Source organism: Talpa europaea (genome assembly GCF_964194135.1).
Source record: "Talpa europaea genome assembly, chromosome: 12".
Taxonomy (NCBI): domain Eukaryota; kingdom Metazoa; phylum Chordata; class Mammalia; order Eulipotyphla; family Talpidae; genus Talpa; species Talpa europaea.
Genome location: NC_140079.1, coordinates 13,576,056 through 13,598,328, shown reverse-complemented (window position 1 = coordinate 13,598,328; position 22,273 = coordinate 13,576,056). Strand labels below are relative to the sequence as shown.

At 45.4% G+C, this 22,273-nt stretch overlaps 1 protein-coding gene across 1 annotated transcript in view; it reads right to left on the bottom strand.

Moving 5' to 3' along the window:
- The window catches only part of DIXDC1 (DIX domain containing 1), a gene marked incomplete at both ends in the record, with an annotated part of 57,231 nt that extends 34,958 nt beyond the window's left edge, over positions 1-22,273 (bottom strand). The window contains 4 exon segments of the mRNA XM_084251252.1: positions 3,046-3,175; positions 17,555-17,562; positions 17,565-17,619; positions 22,214-22,273. Coding sequence (XP_084107378.1) covers positions 3,046-3,175; positions 17,555-17,562; positions 17,565-17,619; positions 22,214-22,273 — 253 coding nt within the window.

Here is a 22,273-nt window from a genome sequence, read left to right as displayed (position 1 = left end):
ACTGTGCACCAGGCAGTACTCTGGGCACCAGAGAAAGAGCAATGAACAAGACAGAGTCACTTTCATCATGGAGTTTCTATCTGGAGGGATGACAGATGACTAAGTTAGCAAGTCAGTGTTTCATGTAACTTCAGGCAGTGATAAGTTTTTTTTTTTTTTTTAAAGATTTATTTATTTATTTATACAACCACTGGGTACAGTCAGAAGCGCAGGAGGGTGAGAGAATTCACCAGAGCCAGAGCAGGGAGCAGAACAGGCAGACTGACGAAATACACTGCTGAGGGGAGCAGCGGGCGGCAGGAGAGGTCTGCGCGCCATGTGGGACCCTCGCCCAGTGGCCGGGGATCGAACCAGGGCTGCAGAGGCTGCGGGCAGCTTTGCAACCCAGCGCTCAACCGCTGCACCACTGGCGAGGCCCAGTGATAAGTGTTTTTGAAGAAAAACAGAAGAGTGATTGTGGTCTCTCTGATAATACATTTGGGCAGAAACTGGAATAAAATTAAGGATGTTCAGACTTGAGGGGGAAGCAATCCAGATGAGAAGTCCCAGGTACAAACCCAAGGTGGGAATGAGCTCAGCTTATGTCAGGAACAGCACCAAGACCAGTGGCTCTAACATGCAGAGAGCGAGTTGAGTCCCAGGAGAAGGGAGAGAGGTGGGCAAGGCCAGGTCATATGGGGCTTTGTGGGTCAGACTAAAGAACTTGAATTTTCTGCTCAATATAAGGGGCAATCAATGGGAGTATGTGATGCAAGGGACTTACATGATTTGATTTAGGTTTTTAAAAGTTGATTCTGTGTGGACAATTATGGGGAGAGGAAAGAGGGACATTAATTAGAAAGACAATGAAAATAGTCAAGGCAAGAGATAATGATGGTTTGGGCGAGAGTGGAAAAGATAGTGAGAAGATGGATGTCTAGTAGAGTTTGAATGCAAAACTCACAGCACATGTGAAAGACTGGAGATGATACATGAGGAGGGAGAGTAATTAAAGAGGACTTCTCAGTGCTCTGCCTTAACAGCCGGGTAAATGGTGCTGTGACGCGTTACTCAGTAGAAACCTCGAAGACAAAGCGATCAGCGGGGGTAAGGAAATCAAAAGTTCTGATTAGGACATCTGAGATTAGAGATGCATTCTAGACACCCAGGTAGTGGTGCTGAACAGGAAGCTGGATACTTACATCTAGAATTTACGGCATAGTTGAGGACTGATGATATGAATTTGAGAAGAGCTCACTTAGGGATAGAGACCATGGGAGGATAAGAAATGACCTGAAGAATGTCAACATTTTGAGTCAGGGAAGAGAAAACTCAGCAGAGCAAACAGCAAGAGCCAGTGAGGAAGGAGGGAAACAAGCTGCCCTGGGGATCCTGGAAGCCAAGTAAAGAAAGTGTTGAAGGAGGAGGGAGTGATCAACTGTGCCAAGTTCTGCTAAGTCAAATAAAATGAGGACCAGGGACTGGCCACTGGATTTGACAAGGCTCAAGCTGCGACAGCGAGGAGGGCAGAAGTCTGGAGATAGAGGGTTCAAGAAAGAAAGCAAACTTAGATGGAGAATTCAGTGCATTTTTCTTTCTATGTAGCAAGTCTCAATAAAACACAGCATTAAAGAATTTGAGTTTGGGGGAAAATAAAAACAGGTCATGCATAGAATTGGAAAGAAAGCAGAAAACTGCCAAACTGGTAGTTGGTGGGGATGGGGTTGAGGGTGGTCAGAACACAGTTAGAAAAAGGCTTTTGACTTTATATCCTTTTGAACCTTCTGGATTTTTCCACCAGATGTTAATTTCCAGGACATTCTATTTGAATAACTGAAAAATTAAATGCTTAAAATGAGCTTTGGAATAAAAGCCAATCTAGATTTGGACCTCTGCTTTGTCTCTGATATCTATATGACACTGTAAAGCTGCTTAGCCTTTGTAAACCTCATGAGTAAAATAGTAGCATTCACATATACCATATCATAAATCAATTAATCAAAGTGGCAAGCTTAGCCCAATGCCTGATAGATACTATTTTTATCAATAAATATAATAAGATATTATACATTGTATGTATAATAAGCACAGATTTATTTTATAAGTCCCCTTTTTTAGGCTGGTTTTAGTGGGGGTAATATTGCATCCCCCAAACACAGATGATAGGGTGAAATGAACAGAGCTGCTATTAACTATTTCCATTGTTCTTATCAGTGAATGAACGTGCTGACGAATCCATGAGCTCTCTCAATGAGGTATTATTCATGCATAGGCTACCTGTAGTGGACCCCACTCCTTCCATACCACGAAGAGCCCCACATCCTTCAAGGACTCTAAGCAAAATCATAACAACAAATGTTTGAGTATCTATTATGTGTCAGGCTAGAGGTTGCAGGAACAGGAGAAAAAAAATCACACTGTGCTTGCTCTTTAAGAGCTCAATCTCTACAGGAGAGATAGGTGAACAGCCGCCATTTGGTAAGAAAAGAAAGCTGAGGTTCTGTGCTGAGGATAAGTTACAATTTAAAAAGAATGACCTGCAGCTTCTCCAGGGCTTTGAGAGGAAATGCCCTTTCATGAAACATCATGGTAGTGTGTACAGAGGTCCTTCTCTTCTGGGGACACACTCTATTTTTGCCTGGCTCCTACTTCCCTTTCTGGGTTTACTTTTTTTTTTTTCCTTGCCAATACTTCTGGCAAGGCACCCCCAACTCCCAAGATGGGGCTGGGTGTCCCCACAAGTGCTCCCATCTGTACTCACCCTGTCAGAGTACTAAGCACATAAATGAAAGCGACTTCACTTTGCAGCCTTCCCACCTTGGGAGACTCTTTTGAGAGCAGAGACTGTGCTCATCATCATATTCCCGAAGAATAATCTAGTGCCTGGCACATCGTGTTTATTGGCTAGTGAACAAATGAATTCGCCTTAGCGAGTATTTTGAGTCTTCTACTTCCTTTCCCATCTATTTTAAAGAAGAAACGATCTGCTCTGCTTTCAGAGCATGTGGGGGACAAACATGGTTACAATCTGATTAAAGCTAGCCTCAAAGTCCAGGACTCACTGACCCACAATCTCGATGAGATAGGCCAGGATCACCCCATCCCGAAGATCCTGTCTCAGGTCCTGCACGGGCTTCACCGCTGGCCTCTTCTTCAGCTGGGCATTCACCCAGGCCACGTATGCTTGCAGCTGTTGCTGAAAAAGGAAAAGTGGAAATAAGGGGAAAGTTTTCTATTATTTCTATCCTCTATCCTGCACTCTCTAGTGTGCACTTGACTTTGGGCTATGGTCGGAGATTTATAACCAGAGGAGCAGGGTGACATTTTAAGGAAAGAAAGAAGAATTATGGTCAACAGAGCTTATCTAAAATTCCTTAGTTTTATGCTTGTCTTCGGGGATGAGGTAACTTCTGACTTGGGCAAAACAAACTCAGATTAGCAGAAGAGTATTTAAATGATTAAGATTCCTGCTTTCTTGAGATGTACTCTGCTGAACAAAGATGAGGGCTGGGCTCAGAATCACAGCTAGTTTTTGGGTTTAAGCACTGCTCCCTGACACTACCCCCGGCCTTGTCTCCCTGCTTCTTTGATACATGCACTCACGTCCCATATGCACAAGGGACAGTGATACTCCTAAGAACTATCTCACACAGGCAGTTGAGTGCAGTGCTGTGAAGCTGTCCGCAGCCTCTGCAATGCGGGTTCAATACCAGCCAGCCTGGTAGATACCCCCATGGCGCGGCAGACCTCTCCTGTCTCGCCCGCTGCTCCCCTCAGCAGTGTATTTCAGTCAGCCTGCCTGTTCTGCTCCCCGCTCTGTCTCTGCCCTCCCACACATCTGGCCTGTACCCATTCTTGTATAAATAAATAAATAAATCTTTAAAAAAAAAAAAAAAAGAACTATCTTGGGAGAGCAGAAGTAAACAGTCAGCAGCTCAGTACTGCCTCTCCAGTAGCTGCTTTCTTCAAAATGAGACGCAAGTGAAACCATTTCACAGTCAACTCAAGATTTATTCTCCTAAATAAATCCCATAATCCTGGGATTGCTACAGAGTTAGTTTTAATCTGTGCTTTATATTGTCAAAGAGGATCTAGTTACTTGAAATCTGCACAAAGAAGGAAAAAGAAAGGCCATTGTGAGCAGTGTTTCTAAAGAGGGAGCAGGGGTGGGGAGTGGTTGGCGGGGTAGTTTTCATTTATTTTCAGACAGAGCTAGGGCCCAGATCATCAGAAGCCTGTCAGGCCCAGAGAGGGATAGAGAGCTCACCCAACTCATCATCCCATTCCACAGGCGAGCTTACATATTCCATCTGGTCTCAGAGAGGGCTCTAAACATCCAAATAGTGCATAAACAATGCCAGAGTACAGGCAGCAGCTCTATCTGGTTTCTGTAGAAGCCCAAGATCCTGAACCTACAAATTAAGTTTAAGAGCTAATGGCATAAATTATAATTTGGTTTAGTAGGGAAGTAGGGCTGATTTCTAAGCCCCAACTACTTCCTTAATGAAATGGTGTTGGAAATTACTCACTAGCTGCTTCCTGAGCTTAAATTAAATCTTCATTATTCTCTCTCTCAATGTTGATTTGTGGGATTAAGTCAAGTCTTTGGAAGACAGTCCTAAAGCAATAATCATCAGCTACTGACAAAGTGTAGGAAGCACAGAAGGGAGTGAGCGGGGGCAGAATCTAATATTTATACTATTTATTGAATACCTATCATGAACTAAATACTTCTTTTGGTGTTTCAGCTATGTTTCAATGACTTAATGAATGTAACTGGAAGAGGGCCTGTCACAAAATGGATGTTTATAAATGGTCATTATTCATTTCATCATTATCTTCCTCTAATTTGATTGTCACAAAAGCACTGAAGGGTCACTATCATCTCCATTCCATGGTTAAGGTTATGTAACTTCTCCAACATCCCCTTAGCTAGTACAGAGCAGAATTGGCATTAAAACCTGGTAAATGTGCCAGCATTGACCTATTACTCTCTAACTCGCTCTACAGAACAAAAGTGGCTACACCTTATACCCAACAAGGGCCTGACTCCCCAGGGAAGGCTGAGATATGTAATGCTCCAAAGTTTGCTCCCACTGCTCAGTGAGGGTTTGCATCAAAGTCTGCTCCCAAAGCACTGAGGCAGACCAGGCAAAGGACTCCTTTGTAGTGAACCATTCTGATCTGGGGAAAATGAGTTTAGACCAGAAAAGGCAGTAAGGGTTGCAGCTGGGGTCTGACTACCCACCCAGTTTATGTGTAAAACTCCTAACCCATCTCCATGTAGCTAATATCACCTTCAACTTGCCCACCATACATTCCGGCTAATATCTTCCACTGGTCTCATACTGTTCTCAAGGTAAAATCCAAGGACCTTAGTTGTCATTCAAGTCGGCCATGTGCTGCCCCTTCTTCAGCGTCACTCATTTCTTATCCATCTGCCCTCCAGGCTTCAGGACATCCAAGCCAGGAGCAGTGCCCCCAGTGCACCAGGCTCTCCAGCCTCTCCATCTTCCCCTGCTTATCGCCCCTTAGGTCTCGAGGCTTTCCAGAAAGTCTTCCCTGGCCCTCCCACACATCTCACATGCTGCTATCCTTCAGGCATAATGTCAGATAGTTTATTCAACAATAACTTGGGAGCAGACACTATGCTAAATTAGGGGGCTACAATGAGTTTCACGCTTTCAAGAAGCATGCAGAAAAAAAAAAAAAAAAAAGCAAAGAACAAAGCTTGAGGTTGCAGAGCCAAAATTCAGACAGGGCTGTACAAGGTGCTAAGAGAGAATTAGCCCAACCTGAAGGGGGTTCCTGAAGGAGGAATGGGGGCAAAGAGAACAGTGAACTCAAAGGAGGGGTTAAGGGCTGAACTCTGCTCTCGGAAGAGAGCATCAACAATTCAGAATGATTGGACTGAGGGTAACAGGTGCTCAACAAATATTTGTTTGAATCAGTGAATCATCTGTCACACTTCATCAGACCAAGACTTGAGGTGATGGCAAAAGTTAATTATGCAGACGAGAGCAAGTATTTTTCATTAGGCCAAGATCGTTTCAACTTAATAGCCTTCTCTTGACTGTTGAATAGAAGTCGTCTCTGATGCTAAACTGATTAGAGGTTTCTAACAGGAATTTTCATGCACATTAATCACAGCTGTGGTTCCCAACAAAAGAGGATGCTACAACATAAATGATCATAATAGTTAACACTTTCCTAAACATCTACTCCATATCAAGAGTTATGCTGGGTCCTCACCAAAACTCTCATGATGGAAGGCTTAGGAGTCTAAACCACTTCCTCCCCAACAGCCAACATTTATGTCTCATATATAAGGATCTACACTAAGTGACTGTCTACTGCTCAAAGTGGGTCCCTGGATCAGCTGCACCAGCATCACTTGGGAACCTGTTAGAAATGCTTGCTCTAGGGCCTCCCCTGGTGGCTCAGTCGTTGAGCGCTGGGCTGCAAAGCTGCTCACAGCCTCTGCAGTGTGGGTTCGATCCCCGGCCACTGGCGAGGGTCCCTCATAGCGCGCAGACCTCTCCTGTCTCGCCCACTGCTCCCCTCAGCAGTGTTATTCGTCATTCTGCCTGTTCTGCTCTGGCTCTGGTGAATTCTCTCACCCTTCCACACTTCTGACTGTACCCAGTGCTTGTGTAAATAAAGAAATAAATCTTTAAAAAAAAAAAAAATGCTTGCTCTAAGGCTCCATCCCAGCCCCACCAAATCAAAATCTGTATTTTAACAAGATGCGCTCGGGATTCACATGCACATCAAAGTGAGAAGCACTGACCTGTCCCACCAGCCCCGTACTTGGTTGTACATCAAGACCATAAGGGAAGTTTTTCAAAAACAGATGGGCAAACCTTACCCCAAGTCCACCAATTCACTCTACAGGAGAAAACCTAGAAAGCTTTATTTTCCGAAGCTCTCTTATATGATTCTTGTAGAGCTGACTTGAGTCATTTCTTAGCTGAACACTCCAGATGCCTTAACCAAGGGGTTATAATCCTGACTACTTATCAGAATCACCCAAGATTTAAAAAGATATTGTTTGGGCCCACCCCAGTCAAAATTTCTTACAAGTGAGGCCCAGATCTATCAATATTCCTTAAGTGTTCCAGGTACATTCAGTTAACCATTCCTCACATAAATGGTTCAGCGTATTATTGATTTTCCTATCCAAATCTCTCTGAATACAGGACACCTCAAGCCTAACACAACACTTCGGGTGTAAAGGACTCATTCAGGGATTTCCTTTTTTTTCCTTCCTTCCTTTCTTCCTTGGCCACCAGAACACACTGATGACTCATACTAGATGTTATTCAGAATCCCTAAGTATTACTTATTATTTTATTAGTTTTTCCTTTTGAAATAATTTCAGACCCAATGCAGCAAAAAAGGTACAAAAAATTTCCTGACCTCATAATCCAGTTTCTCCAAATGTTTGTCTTATATAACCATGACATAATGACCAAAACAGGGGATTAACTTTAAAATTGTGAAATTAATACTTATAAACTATGAAATTGTGAACTATTCTACATAGCTTGTTCAAATTTTACCACTTATTCAAATTATCCCACAAATATCCTTTTTCTGACCAGGATCCAACCCAAGCTCTCATCCTGCATTTAGATGTAGTGTCTCTTTTGTCTCCTCCAACCTGGGGCAGTTGTTAAATCTGTCTTTTGTGATCTTGACAATTTTGAAGCATATGAGCCTATTAGTCATTTTTTCAGAGCTCCATAGTACTCCAACAAATGGATATATCTTTGTTCATTCAACCATCCTCCTATATATGAGCATTTAGGTTTCTCCCACTATTTTACAATTGAAAGCAATGCTGCAATGAGTAATCTCACATATGTGTGTTTTCACGTTGCCGAAAGTCTGTCTTCAGGGTAGATTCCAGGAAGTGGGATTACTGGGTCAAAAAGCAAGTACAAGGGCCTCCCCGGTGGCGCAGCGGTTGAGCGCTGGGTTGCGAAGCTGCCCGCGGCCTCTGCGGCGCCGGTTCGATCCCCGGCTGCTCCCCGGCCACCGGCGGAGGATCCCACATGGTGCGCAGACCTCTCCTGCCACCCGCTGCTCCCCTCAGCAGTGTACTTCAGTCCTTCTGCCTGCTCTGCTCCCCACTCTGGCTCTGGTGAATTCTCTCACCCTCCCGCGCTTCTGACTGTACCCAGTGCATGTATAAACAAAACAAACAAACAAATATAATAAATAAATAAATAAAAGCATGCCTCTATTAAAAAAAAAAAAAAAAAAAGCAAGTACAAGAAGGGCCTCCCTGGTGGCATAGGGGTTTAAAACACAGCACTATTAAGCTATTACCAGACACTGCAGCAGAGTTTGATCCCTGGCCAGGCAGCTAACCCACATGTTGCAGCAGACCTCTCCTGTCTTGCCTGCTGCTCCCCTCAGCAGCGTATTTCAGTAGATCTGCCTATCCAGCTCCCCACTCTATCTCTGGAGAATCCTCTCATTTCCCCCACACCTCTGACCTGTACCCCAGTTCTTGTATGCAAAAAATAAATACATCTTTTAAATAAATAAATAAATAAATAAATAAATAAATAAATAAGATGTATTTGCACAGACCTGAGAAGTCTCCCAACCTTTTGTTTCAATGTTTATTTCTCCATTGTCATTTCTTATTTTGTATATTTGTATTTTTCCTTTTTTCTTCCTCATATTAGCTTGCAGTTTGTCTATTTTGATCATTTTCCAAAAATCCTAAAAGCACAATGCCTTTGAGAATTATTGCTATTCTGGCCTAAGTCCCTTAAACCACAATATCTAGACCAAACACAACACTCTGGATTTTAAACCAGACACTCAACTTCCTCAGCAAGATATTTCACATTCTTTCCCCCTCTTGCTCCTCCCCCTCCCTTCTCTTTTTCCTCCTCTTCTTTTGTTATCACCTCACACTGTTGACTCACACAGCGCTGTCACCAAACCCCAATATGTCACATCTTCTGCTGTTAAACCACATCTTCCATCTTCGTTCTTATACACTTTTCCTTAATGCACATTGACCTTCAAAAAATTCTTGCTAGATTCTATCTCACAGGATCTTGCTAGATCCTTCTAGACCCTTTTTTTCTGGGCAATTGTTTATTCAAATCAACCAACATTACTTGAGTCCCTCCTCTCGGCTAGGCCCAGCGCTTACAGGCACATATGTAATTGCAATGCAAAGTGACCATCATGGCAATGAAGAACAGTCTAAAAACAACATCATTGCACAAAAAGAGCCACAGGACAGAAGGATGAGGGGATCCAGGAAGGTCAAGAGGAGAGAGATGTTTGTCTGGTTCTCTGGTTCTTTAAAGGTGTTTATCAGCTCAAGAGGAGAAGGGCATCTGAGGCAGGGGTGATAAAAGGAGAAAGAACCATGAAGCCACATGGTATAGTGGAGTAGCCAGCTTCCAAGTTAGCATGGGCAGAGCCGTCACTGGCAGGTGATAATGATGGAGAAAGGTCAGCATCAGACCTAGAGAGCTTATTAGACTTAAGGCTTAGACACCTTCAACAGGAGAGTGTGGTGTTTCTCTTCAACAGGAGAAACTGAGACCCACATCTTTTTTTTTTTTTTAAGATTTATTTATTTTTATACAAGAGCTGGGTTACGGGTCAGAGGTGCGGGAGGGTGAGAGGATTCACTAGAAACAGAGCGGGGAACAGAACAGGCAGACAGACCGAAACACACTGCTGAGGGGAGCAGCGGGCACGACAGGAGAGGTCTGTGCCATGTGGCTATCTCCCTGGCCTGCTGGGAATCGAACCCATGCTGCAGAGGCTGCGGACAGCTTCACAGAGCTGTGCTCAACACGCTGCGCCACCAGGGAGGCCCTGAGACCTGCATCTTAAAAAGGTGACCGTGGACAGAGCAGAATATGGGACAGAAAGAGTAGACAGGTCTAGAGAAACTAAAGAAGAGACCAGGAAATAATATGAGTGAGAGAAGCTGAAAGTCTAAACTGAAGCATATAGCTGGAAAAGGAAAATTCCAGAAACGAGTCAGAAGTGACTGACAGATAGGTAATGACACCACTGCACTCACTCCAAAGAATCTATTATTTCTACTCTGCCAAAGAAAGCGTACAAAAAGACAGAAGACAGGAACACTCGGGGCAGAAAGCCAGAATGTGGCAACATTAAAGGGACAAGTGAAGTGACATAAGCAACAAATCTTTAAAAATATGCGAAAGGACAGAGGAAGTATTAGGGGAGGACCTAGGGAGGAGAGATTTTTCACTTTTTTGTTTTGACGTCTGCTCTTACTCCCTTTTAGAAAAATTCATATTTGACTGGACTCAGACTAGGAGGTGGACACTCTCAAGGAAGACAGTCTCTGTTTCATAGCAATCTGTTCCTGGCATTTTTCTTTGGCCTCTTTCATTCAAGTTTAGCATACGCTGCAATCTCCTCCTTGCTTTTTCTTAGCAAGTTGTTTCTTCAGAGCACTGCTCCACCGTTTGTGAAGTAATGAGATGCTGGATTGGGTGCGCTGGTCCTAGGTGTCTCACCTTTTTGTTTAGGGGCCTCCCCACCACCTCTTGTTGGACATCACCTTCCAGAGAGGTTGAAAAGTCTGTGAATTCTGCTAGCTCCTTTGGGCCTCTGCCCCAAATATGAGTTTTTTCACAGGAGGATCAGCGAGTCCAGGAACACACTTTTCTCCTTTTTCACAATGACCAAGTTGCAAACACTCAGACCAGCATCCACAATGCAAAGCCAAACATATTTGGGCTTTCTTTCATCAGTCCGCCTTGGGCTATCCCAGGGATGCCCTTATCAGTAGTAGGTGAACTGGTCCAGGGGACAGGACACTCTCCTTCATGATAGCACCTTCCCACCACTGATTCGGACCTCGTCTCCTTCCATTCTTCACCCAGGGTGCCAGCAATAACTTCTGTGGCAGTAGGCTTCTTAAAAAGGAACCAAGTTTGCATTCATCATCCATTTCAATGAGTTTCTGGCAGGCAGTGGCTGGGAAAGAGAGGTTCGGCTTCATCTTGAAGCAGTCAACTGCCTCTCAGGTGCCATGACAACGGGGAACGAGAGACATTTAAGACCAGTGGTCAGGAAGGTCAGGTGTGGTGGTGTAAGAGGAGCTTTGCAGCTCTTGGCTCAGTGGTGCCTTGGAGCCTGCTTGGCCTGCTGCATCCCATGTGCCTACCACCACAGCTGGCATGAGATGGTCGAACTTGACAGAGAGAATCAGGTTTCACTAGCTGGTGGGGTCTGGGTTTTGATACTGAGCCATTTAAGTTTTGAAACCCATAGTGCTGTTAGGAGCAAGGGGAGGCTCAAAGGGACCCTAAAAGCAGTAGAAGCCAGGGTTCAGGGCAGATTCAGACACTCTCCTGTAAAGACCATTAGTTCCTGTCTTGAGACGTCTGACCTGTCGAGGACTCGCTCATCGGTTCTGACGTCTGCCTCACTGCTTTGGAGCGTCGATTGCTGCTCCTGTTTCCTGTACCACCAGCACCACCTCTAAGAGCTGAACATTGCTGCCTGATTACAGGTGCCTGATGGGCACTGCAGGCCTGTGCCCACACCACCTCTAGAGCGGTCTCTTGTTACTCTTGCCTCCAATGCTGCCAGGGAGGCCTCCAGATCACTGCTGCTGGCTGCTGCAATGTGGCCTCAGAAATGCCACCTGTGATCACCTCCAGCTGCCTCTGTGAGTTGGGTCCTGGTCCACCACTTATCAGTGTGCCACCAGCTCCAGGCTCTCATAGGACAATGTCACCCTTCAAGAGCAGCTCTTGGTTTGGCTTATTGGACACTGCGGACACTATAGGCAGTAGGACAGAGGGCCACTGGCGCCTTAAAAACTCTTTTTAAATCTCCCCTTGTAAATAAGCCCTGTTGTTGTTATACTCTGTGTTTGAGTCCTGTCTTGCAATAAATTGTAAGCACAAGGGTGAGGGCTCCACTAATTATGACACTCCCTAGGATTGCACGGTTTCAGTAGAGTCCAGGCTGAGGACTCTACTCATTTAATACTTCACAGGATTTGGTCACCTTTCTGAGATCAGATACCATAAAGTGGGAAGAGGGTGTTAAAAGTCAGATGGCAGGAACTGAAAAATCGCAAGAAGTATAGGACAACAGAAGCAATGAGAGGAAGGGAGAGGGTTTAGCTGGAGAGGAAGGGGGACAGGGAATACAGGTTTGTTAGGAGAAGAGGACAGCTGGAGGCTGAGTTGAGGGGTGAGTGTAGGAGAAGCAGGTCCAAGGGAGGGTGTGAAAGATGCAGCAAGGTTTCAGAGGAGAGGATGTGGGCCACTTCCTCCTCTGGTCCTGAGGCAGGAAAAGGTATGTAGGTGGGAAATTTGGAGGTAGGACAGAGGGAGGTTGAAGGAGCTCCAATCCAATTGCCCCTCTAGTGATTATGAAGTAGGCTGGTTATCTGTGGAGAGTTAAAGGGGCAGAGAATGAAGGTGGCTTCAGGAAAGGGACGCTGTGGGAAGCTGGGAAGAAGTGACGGCTAAAGATTTCTTGGCAAAGGACTCAGTGAGCCTGGAAACCATGATTTTGTCATTGTGATCTGCAAAGTTTGTGACTTTCCCTAGAAGTGCTTGGCAGGCCTAGGCCATGAGCAAAGGAAACTGAGAATGGGCTGATCAGAGACTGGAAATGGTTGAAGAGGCCGTGATCACCGGGCCAAAGAAAGTGAGGATGGTGGTGAGAGTATTCAAAGTGAGTACTCAAGAAATCTACACTGTGGAGGAGAAACTGAGAGAAGAGAGAAGAGTAAGGAGAAAACTTGATGCAACTGAAAACAAGTGGGACAGAAATGGGGGGGGGGGGTTGGCAAAGAGAAGAATTTAGAGTTCAATATGTAGGATAATTCTGTGGAATAAATTACAGGATGTGACATCAGTTGAGGCTAAGGCGGCACAGAAAGAGGCTAGACTATCCTCATCTTTTTTTTTTTTTTTAAGATTTATTTAATTATGCATACAAGAGCTGGGCACAGGCCAGAGATGCAGGGGATGAGAGGACCTACCAGAGACAGAGTGGGGAACAGAACAGGCAGACTAACCGAAATACACAGCTGAGGGGAGCAGCGGGGGAGATAGGAAAGGTTTGGCTCACCATGTGGGTTGCTCCATGGTGGGCCGGGGATCGAACTCGTGCTGCAGAGGCTGCGGATTGCTTCATAATGTGGTGCTTAACCCCTTCCGCCACCAAGGAGGCCCCTAGACTATCCTTATCTTGCATCTGAAGTCATACCAGATTGGTAAATATTAAAATGTTGAGGCTGTTTACTATTCATGCAATTTAAAAAAAAACAACTTGATAAGTATGTCTGCAATGATGTTGATATAGTAACTTTTAATTGAAGAAAGGTCTTTGTCAAGACACTATGTCTGCAGGTGTTGTAGAGCAACCTCGATACAAAACGGGGTGCCTGACTGTGGGTCCTCACCCGCGCGCTTAAAAGGACTTATTAATGTTCTACTGCAGGCACACGTGAAAGGTTAATAAAAGGTTTATTTACAAAGGGAAGGGGAAATGAGGAAATGTACAGCTCTGGGAGAAAAGCGGGAGACAAAGTTTTAAATGAGTCCTACCCAATCCACAGATTAGGAATCCCAAAATGGCGCTCTGAGAGCTGGCCGCCAGCCAGGAGCGGTGAAGCCAGGAGGCGAGCGATCGCGAGCCAGAGAGCCAGCAAGGCCCACGTGTTTGGTTTTTATATCCAACCTGGCTGCCCAACTCCACCCTCAGGTCCCAGCCACCCTCCCCTTGGTGGTGATGGGATTTGTCTTCCCCAATGTCCTGATGGCGTTAGTCTGGAGTGGGGGTGGAGTCCACAAAGCCTGTATGAGATTATCTCAGGACATCCTTTCCCCCTAACACAGGGACCTATTAAATGGCACCTAACAAAGTGATGAGAGATTCCCCATCAGGTGGGGTAATTCTTACCCCTTCTTAACTCCACAGTTTAAGGTTACACCAGCTTTAAGTCCTCACTCCTCCCACTTAGTCTAAACTAAGTCCTGGATTGTCTCCCCTTTTGACCTGAAGGTACCTGTACTCCTCACCCAAAGGACAAGCAAGACCCTGTTCTTGCTATAAATACTACTGCTGGGTCTGAAAAAATTGATTGGAAGGACAAAATAGACACTTCAGAGGACCAGCCACACTGCCCACATCCCCCACGGAGATGTTTATCTCTGAATAAAGCCAGTAGGGCGTGCCTAGGCCCTGAGGAGCTCTGCTGCTTGGTTTTAAATTGACTAGAGCTGCTTTTGCAGCAGATGAAAGACTACACTTTTTGCAAGAGGCTGTTACTGCCTGGGATTGGACTAGTAATGATTTCTTTCTCTTCCTCCTCCTCCTTTTTATCATATAATAAAAATTTTAACTTGTGTTTAAGTCAGATACATAAAACATAGGAAACAACAGAGTTTCTCTGTTCTGGGCCAGGACAGGGGATCCAGAGCCCAACTCACTCACCCTCCTTCTCTCCATTTCCAAGTGCCACCCTTCACCCCAGCTACCTGAAGTAAAGTCTTAGGGCTTCCTGCAGCAGCTAAAATCAAATAAACAAACAAATAAAAAACCACTACCTTTTGTTTCGTTCGGGCATTCTCATTTTATAAATCTATCACTCGGTAAAGACAAGATGAATGTTTCAGGTTCAGCAACATGAAAATAGTTGGAATGTTGACTTATCTTGAACGTATTCCTAGTTCTTGGTCTGTTTCCAACAAGGGCTGGAGAAGCACAGTAGGAATACAATCTGGTTCAGGTCAGCCTCACAGGTGGTGTAGCTAACAGCTCTTAGGGAGGGAGCTTCCCAGCTCTCAAGAGTACCCCTGTGTAGCAACATGCACCCTCGTGTACACAGTGGGGTCCCTGGGACCAGCCTGGGAAGATATGGCCTCCTCCACTGGCCCATTTGGGTGGTCTAGTTGAGTTACTTGTTTCAACATTTAGGCATAAAATCAGCGTCTCATTCTGTCTTTTTTCTGACAAAGTTGTAAGATACAAAATTTAGATGTTATCATAGACCATGCAGCCCACCTGGGAGAGAAAAGCCAACTGTGGTAAAAGAGAATTTTCTAGAGAGCAGAAAGCACAGGGAGACATCCTCCATGGTTTTGAGTCCTTGATTTTCACTGTTTCTCAGACTCGGGTCCATCCTCTTAAGGGCTTAGTTTTGCAGTCTTTCCTTGGATTCTGGGAGTAAGTTTCTATCAGTGTTTATCTCTGCTACCTCCGCATGGACTCTGCATACTTGCAAACAAACTAATTTAAAAAAGCAAGACAATCGAACATACGATGCCAGTGATAGCCTAGAACTAACTGCTGCCCAGAATTAACACCACTAACTCACTCTGGGGAAGCTAGAATGCCTGTGTAATCCAGACACCTAGAAAGACTAAAAGTCAGGAAAAGGGGCCTCCCTGGTGGCTCAAGGGGTTAAGTCTCAGCACTATGAAGCTATCCACAGGCACTGCAGCAAGAGTTAGATCCCCAGCTAGGGAGCTGACCCACATGTTGCAGCAGACCTCTCCTGTCTCGCCCGCTGCGCCCCTCAGCAGTGTATTTCAGTAGATCTGCTTGTTATGCTCCCCACTCTGTCTCTGGTGAATCCTCTCACCTCCCGCACCTCTGACTTGCACCCCAACTCTTGTATGAATAAATAAATAAATAAATAGATAGATAGATAGATAGATAAATAAATAAATAGTTAAAAAGAAAAGGTCAGAAAAGATGCAACAGTCAAAGCTGTGTGAGCAGGATTTCAACGTGAGGGGCTAGTCACTCTCAAGTTTTAAGACCTGTGGTGACACAAAGAAGTAGCTGTCATGAAGGCCCAAGCACCCCAATCTCCATCATCTTCCGCCAAGACACTCCAAATAACCCTGTTGTAGAGCAACCCTGATACAGGGGTGGAGTCCACAAAGCCTGTATGGGATTAATTTAGGACATCCTTTCCCCCTAACAACCCCACCATGTGAGCTGCAACTCATCCATTAGAGACAACACTGTCCTTGGTCTTCATTTGTGCAGGCAATCTTGACCTTGAAAGCTTTCTGAGACCAAATGTAACTTTCCTTCTGTTCAACTTTGGGACCTGCCCTCCCTTCCAAACAAATTTGCAAACCTAGCCTCCTCTCTGTCTCCTCTAACCCTCAAGGTCAAAGAGAATTCCTGCAGGGGACTTGTTTGGTTAGTGCTGCAAAAGCACTAGCTGGACTTCACCCTGCTGTCTGGGGGACCTGCTGTTTCCAGCTCAGAACATCCAAGGAGTTGGCTGTGTGGTGCCCTGCTGGCCAGCAAGAAGCAAACAAGAAAGGCAATGGGATGCCTCCATGTGCTAGAGGAAGGATTTGGGAGAAGATCTGAATGGCTCAGGAAGGAAACAGTTTTGCAGGGCAATTAAGTACCCTGTAGCACTCAGAGACCCTCAAGCATAAAAACCATGAGGATATACAACACTGAGTTATCTAAAATTAATAACAATCTAAGTTGTTTTTTAAGAATAAGGACAACAGTTTCAAGCATGCTAAAATTCAAGGGCCTCTGAGACCTTCTAGAAAAACTAGATAATGAAATCCAACCAAACAAGCAAGACAAATCAAAGCAATAAACTTGGGAAGGGTGTTGCAATAAAGGGACTATAAGTTTAAGGACATGTAAGTTTAAGGATACACAACTATGTAAATTATAATTATAGAATGGAATGTAGACGTTAAAAATTAAAGGTTCTGGTTAAAGGTGAAAAAAAAAAAAAACCATGAGGAGGTGGGGGTGGGGATATTACTGAAAAACCGAGAGGAAAGGTTGGGGCGGGTGGGGGGAGGGGGCTGAAAAGCTTGAGCTGTGATTGGTCTAAACTGTGCCAATAAAAACATAAGCCTGTATTTCTTTTTGATTAACTCTTTCCTGAAAAGCTAGTCATTGAACCTGATGGCTAATTAGTGAGAAAGAAAGTTCTTATGTCAAAACCATCATTTTTCTCCCCTGTACGGCAGGACTATTCACACTGGTGTTCAGCCTAGTGGTCAAAGGATAATGCAGCAGAAAGTGCATTACTTTCATTACTGTAGTGAAAAACTAGAGATTTGGTATAAGATTTCGTTTCCTCCCCTTATTTTTACACCTTCATTAGTTATGAGTGTTCCACAAACACTGTTAACTGAAGAATGCAAGTTACAAGGAAAGTGCCCAATAAATACATGTGAATGAGTGAATGAGTGAGAGCTGTGTCGTCTACCGTGTCCCTCACCCTCAAAATAGCGCAGGGAAGCCACTCCTATGGCCTCTGGGATTGGTTCTTGAGCCCTTCGCCATACCCGACCTCTGAAGGTTATTAGTTCCACAGTCACTTAAATGGGACCTGGTTTGAGTGATAACAAAGAAATGTAATACATTCAGGAAAGTGTCGCTGAGTCTTCTGGGCTGCGTAGCCTATGCCAAACAGACCAGTCCTGGCGAAGCGCTTCTAGCAGGCCCATCTCTCTGAACTGCCTGGGGGAGTGGCACCTGGCAAGCAGCGCCCCATGGCTGTTCCACACGCCTGGAGCCCATCACTCACCAGGAGGACATAAAGCTGCCTGAGCACCTGCTGCCAGGGAGCATCTGCTTAGTTGGCATTGACTCCTGTGGGCGCAAAGCCAACCAGCCTGGGTGAGGAGGAAAAATCAGTCAGGATAGAAAAGAGAAGGTTAGGGGGTAGAGTGCTTTGTTACATTGAAGACTTAAGAGGCCTTTTAATTTCTACTGCAAAAGCACAGAGGAATTCATTGTGGAAATGTCTGAAAGCCTCTGGTTGGCCCCAGGTTGCAGATCCTAATGCAAGGAAGGCCAGGAGGCCCTTAGGGGAGATGCTCCCTACAGATGCCCCACCTGCCCACCCTCTCCCCCTCTCATTCTAAGTCCCCCATGGGGGTGACCCCAGACAAAGGCTCTTCCTGTATTTCTCAGACACACCCCCACAGATGAATCTCATAGTAGGATTTAAATTTCTCCTTTTTTATTTGGAGGGAAACTGGTAGGGAAAGTCTTTCCGGTCACATGCTAAATATCTGAGCCTTACGTTCAGAAAATATATTTCTCATCAGTCAACGTTTTAATAAATTCTTCCCCAAACTTCCAGTCCCTCAAGCCATTGACACCACAGCCAGTACAGGTTTTCTCTGTCTCCTCAAGGAACATTTCCCATTTCTTCCTTGGCCCATAAGCTCCTGGAGGGTACAGACTATGTTATTTGATTTCTATTTCCAGAGCCTGGCATGGTGCCTGGTAAACACAGTAATTCAGTGACTGTCTGTTGAATGAGGCTTGCATGCCTGTTTACCAGGCCAGAGCAGGGGAAAGTTGGCCTCAGGGAGCAGGTAGGTTGGTAACTATTTGGTGCTTTGCACAAGAACAGAAGTAGAAGGAAACCCTAGGAGTTCCCACAAACACTACCTCTTTCATGACATTTATCACAATAAGCATCATGTGTTTTTTTCTCTCTCTCCTTATAAATCCCTTTGGAAGTAGGAACCAAGTGTTTTTCAATGATTTTATCCACCCCCTTGCCTCATAAATGACCAAATAACTGAGTGAACACTTATTGACCAAAGCATAGTGTCACCTTAGCACTATAAAAGCTTCCGACACAAGCACCAAAGTCTCTCTTTTCCTCTCCTTCTTGCCCTTCTCACACCTACACCACAAAATGTTTGTGGAACTCACAAGTAATGGAAACATGCAAATAAGGCAGGATGCAAAATCTTTTACTGAGCCTCTAGTTTTTCTTGTTTGAAGAAAGTCCAGCCCCTAGAAATACCTGTTGCAACATTATCCAAAGATAATGTTCCTCTGAGAGCATCAGTACCAAGTCAAGAGAAAACAAATACATCGTTTTCATGGAAGTATAGAATGGGAAATTTTGAGAGCCAACCAGGCCCGTAACCTAGGTGGTAAGGAGAGGAAAGCCAGAGCTCCCTATAGAGTGTGGAGGGGGCCGAAATGTGTGGATAAGTCACACTGCAGAGGAACCGTGTCAGTAAGAGGGACTGCACTGGCAGCACTGACATGCAACAGCTCAGTGAATCATCCATCAGGTGTGCTGAGGCCAGGGCTCTATACAGGGAATGTGGCAGAAAAAAAAACATGTGCCATGCGCAGTGATGCACAGAGGCAGATGGACTGAGAACAGAGTCCAACAGTGAGTCGAGGGAAGCCTTGATTCAGAGGGCAGGGTTTTTCTCTGCTGCAGGGGATCCTCATAATTAACCAATTAGGGCCATAGCTTCATTTCCTGTGACAGTTTTCTCTGTCACAAAGAATGAGGTCACTGCCCTCACTGAATCTAGGTGATGAAGAATAGTTTCAGTTATGCTTGGCTCATTCCCGGGAGATGACTAGATATGTGTATGGCATTCTTAGCCTCAGAAGGAAGAGTTTCTCCAAGGAACTGAAGTGTATTGTGACACCAGCTTTTAAGTCTCCACTTACATCCTTATCACATAACTCAAACAAAAGAAATAAAAAATACTGGGTTATTTGTGGGTCCCCATGAGCTGGCTACTAGCTGGCCATTCATGGGCAACTGTGACCTATTTGCTATCTACAAGTCACAACAGAACATTCCTCGACTACCTATGGAGTATAGCCTGTATCACAAGGCAGGCTTGGGAACGCCTAGGCTGCTGGTGACCTGGCTGCTGGTGACTATCTCCATGGTGGTCTCGGGGTAACTCTGCCTGTGCTAACATCAAATAATTTGCTGATACAAATGTCTCTTGACATATGCGCATGATGACCCCTTCTCTGTTCCCTGTAAAACTTTGTCCCCCATCCCATCCCATCCCATCCGCCAGACTTTATTTCTCATACTATTGTCACATGGTCAGCTTTTACTAGCCTGTCTGCTTTCAACAAACGGCCCAGGAACTTCGGCTCAAGTATTAGAGTCTTGCCTTGCAAACCTGTTCCACGGCTGCTGTGTCCCTCATCATGTTCCCAAAACAAAGCAGCAACAAAGTCCTGTCACAACAGTTATTGAGCAATCCGAGAGGCTGGCATAGGTCAGAGCCCTGTCAACCCTGAAATAACCAACCAAACTATTACTCAGTAGCACTAAATGTGATGCTATATGTGAAAAGGATGTTTTTTTTTAAATTATGTGAAAGAATTCATTAAACTATAAGGAGCCATTACTATTAGCATTGCTTAGGTGATGCCAGCTTCTCACAGAAATCAAAAGTACCTATTGGCTGTCAGAATTGAAAGCTTGAAGGGAATGGATATACATTAGCCTGTGGAAAGGGTGGAGGAAAGCTGACAAGATGGGTAGAAAAAGCATATGTCAGAGAGAGAAAAGAGGCACTACCACCTCATTACTCCAGAGAGGAAATTATTACAAAGTTGTGTGTCTATTGTATCTATGAAGACTCCACTACCACCTCAGAAAGAAAACTCTCCCACTCCCTATTTCCACTTATATTTTACAAGAGTGAGTGTTCAGGGGATATTCGGGGAAGCATGAAAGGATGCGCAGCACACACACACCCCAGTCAAGCCTCTTGGTTTACCTGGCTCTTCAGCAGAAAGGTTGGGAAGTGAAGGCAAAGCCCAAGACTGAGGACTCTACTGGTTTCCTCCTCCTAATAAGACAGTGGGCCTTGATATGTGAGAGCTAAGCTAAAAAGTGGTGGTGGAGGGAGGGGGGAGGCCATAAAAGCACCTCAGGAGCTTCTGCCATACCTGGGTTTGAAGCTCCAGGTCCAGAGGCAGGGAGTGAGACAGGAGGATGCAGGAATACTGGAAGCTTTCAAGTAATCGGCTTCCTGGCTCCTCCATGCTTCAACTCTCTGACTGCAGCTCTTTGTTAACAACCTCTTCTGTGTGTTCAGGGAGAAATGGTGGAAAGATGTGGAGCCCTGCGGTGCAGGCAGCGAAGGTGATGACACCCTTCTGCCAAAGGAAAATTCTGACTCAGTTGGTTAGGCTGGGACGGCATGTCTGCAGTTTCCCTCTGTGTGTCAGCAACAAGGCTGGTGCACAGGGGCCAGGTCTGGGGGGAGGTTCTGAGTCAGGTCTCAGGCTGCAGAGCTTCTTAATTAGAAACAGGAATTAAGGAAAGAGCCTGTAATGCAGCTGTAGGAAGACAATCTGTACACAAATTCATGAGAAGGGTTACCTCTGGGGAAAAGGCAGGAATGGGAGGGGTGGCCAAAGACCCTCAGTCTGGCCTGTCGTGTTCACGTTTAAGAAGAGAATGTATTCATATGTTCATTAATTGTTTAATTAAAAACCAATTTTTCAAAAAGCTTAAATTCGAGTCAGACATTAAAGGATGAGAATGAGAGGGAGGAAGAAAAACAGGGGAGATGGGGGAGGGTGGAAGAAAGACACAACAGTCTAGTCCTTGCAGGGGTATCCCTGGATGCTGGAATAAGGCCCCCCAAGGGGGTAGGGTTCTCAAGCAATGATAGACTGATGGAGCAAATCGCAAGGAGGAAAGGTCCTAAACCAGAATTTCCTGTGTCACAGAAAAGAAAATGGAATAAATAACAGAATTTTGAGAGAAAATGAGTGAAGAGAAAATGACCCCCAGAGCACACCGCCCGTCAGATTGAGGACAAAGTCCCCATGGTCACAAAAAAGGGAGCAAATGCTGCCTTCTCCGAATTGGGTCCAGAAATTCTGCCCCCGGTCCCCCTCCTCGTGGCTCCTCTCTGCCAACCATGTCCTTGGTTGTGGAGAAATCTACTGCCCTGGATTGAGAAAGCGACATCAACTCAAAAAGGCCACTAAAAATGGACCACCTACCCACCCTGCCCGCTCTCAAACTTTCTACCAATGCGATGCCACCCCACCCCTCCCCTGGCTCAGCCGCGGAGCTCAGGAAACAGAATGAGCACTTTCACAAATAGTCGGGGGCTTCCCTGGGGATTTCCTGGGGGAGAATCCCGGGGCGCTGGAGACCTCCTCTTTGGTAGGAGCTAAGCTCTCAGAATCTGCTCCAGGCTTCTGGGCTCAGGTAAGCTCCGGGGGTAGATGATCGCCCAGCTTAACCAGGGGCAGGCGCCCTTTTGAATCCTGGAGGTTCCCCGTCTACCCTACACGAGCCTTCACCGCCTTAGTCGGCTTTGCGGGCCATGTGTTTTGGGGTCCCGTGAGGATGGGGGCGGTGGAGCACCCCTGCCAGAGATTAGGCGGGAGGCGCTGGGGGAGGGGAGTGGGAGGAGCGGGCAGTTACCTCATTGAAGCCCTCCTGCAGGACGTCCAGTAAGTTCCCCCGGGCCAGGCAGGCTAGCAT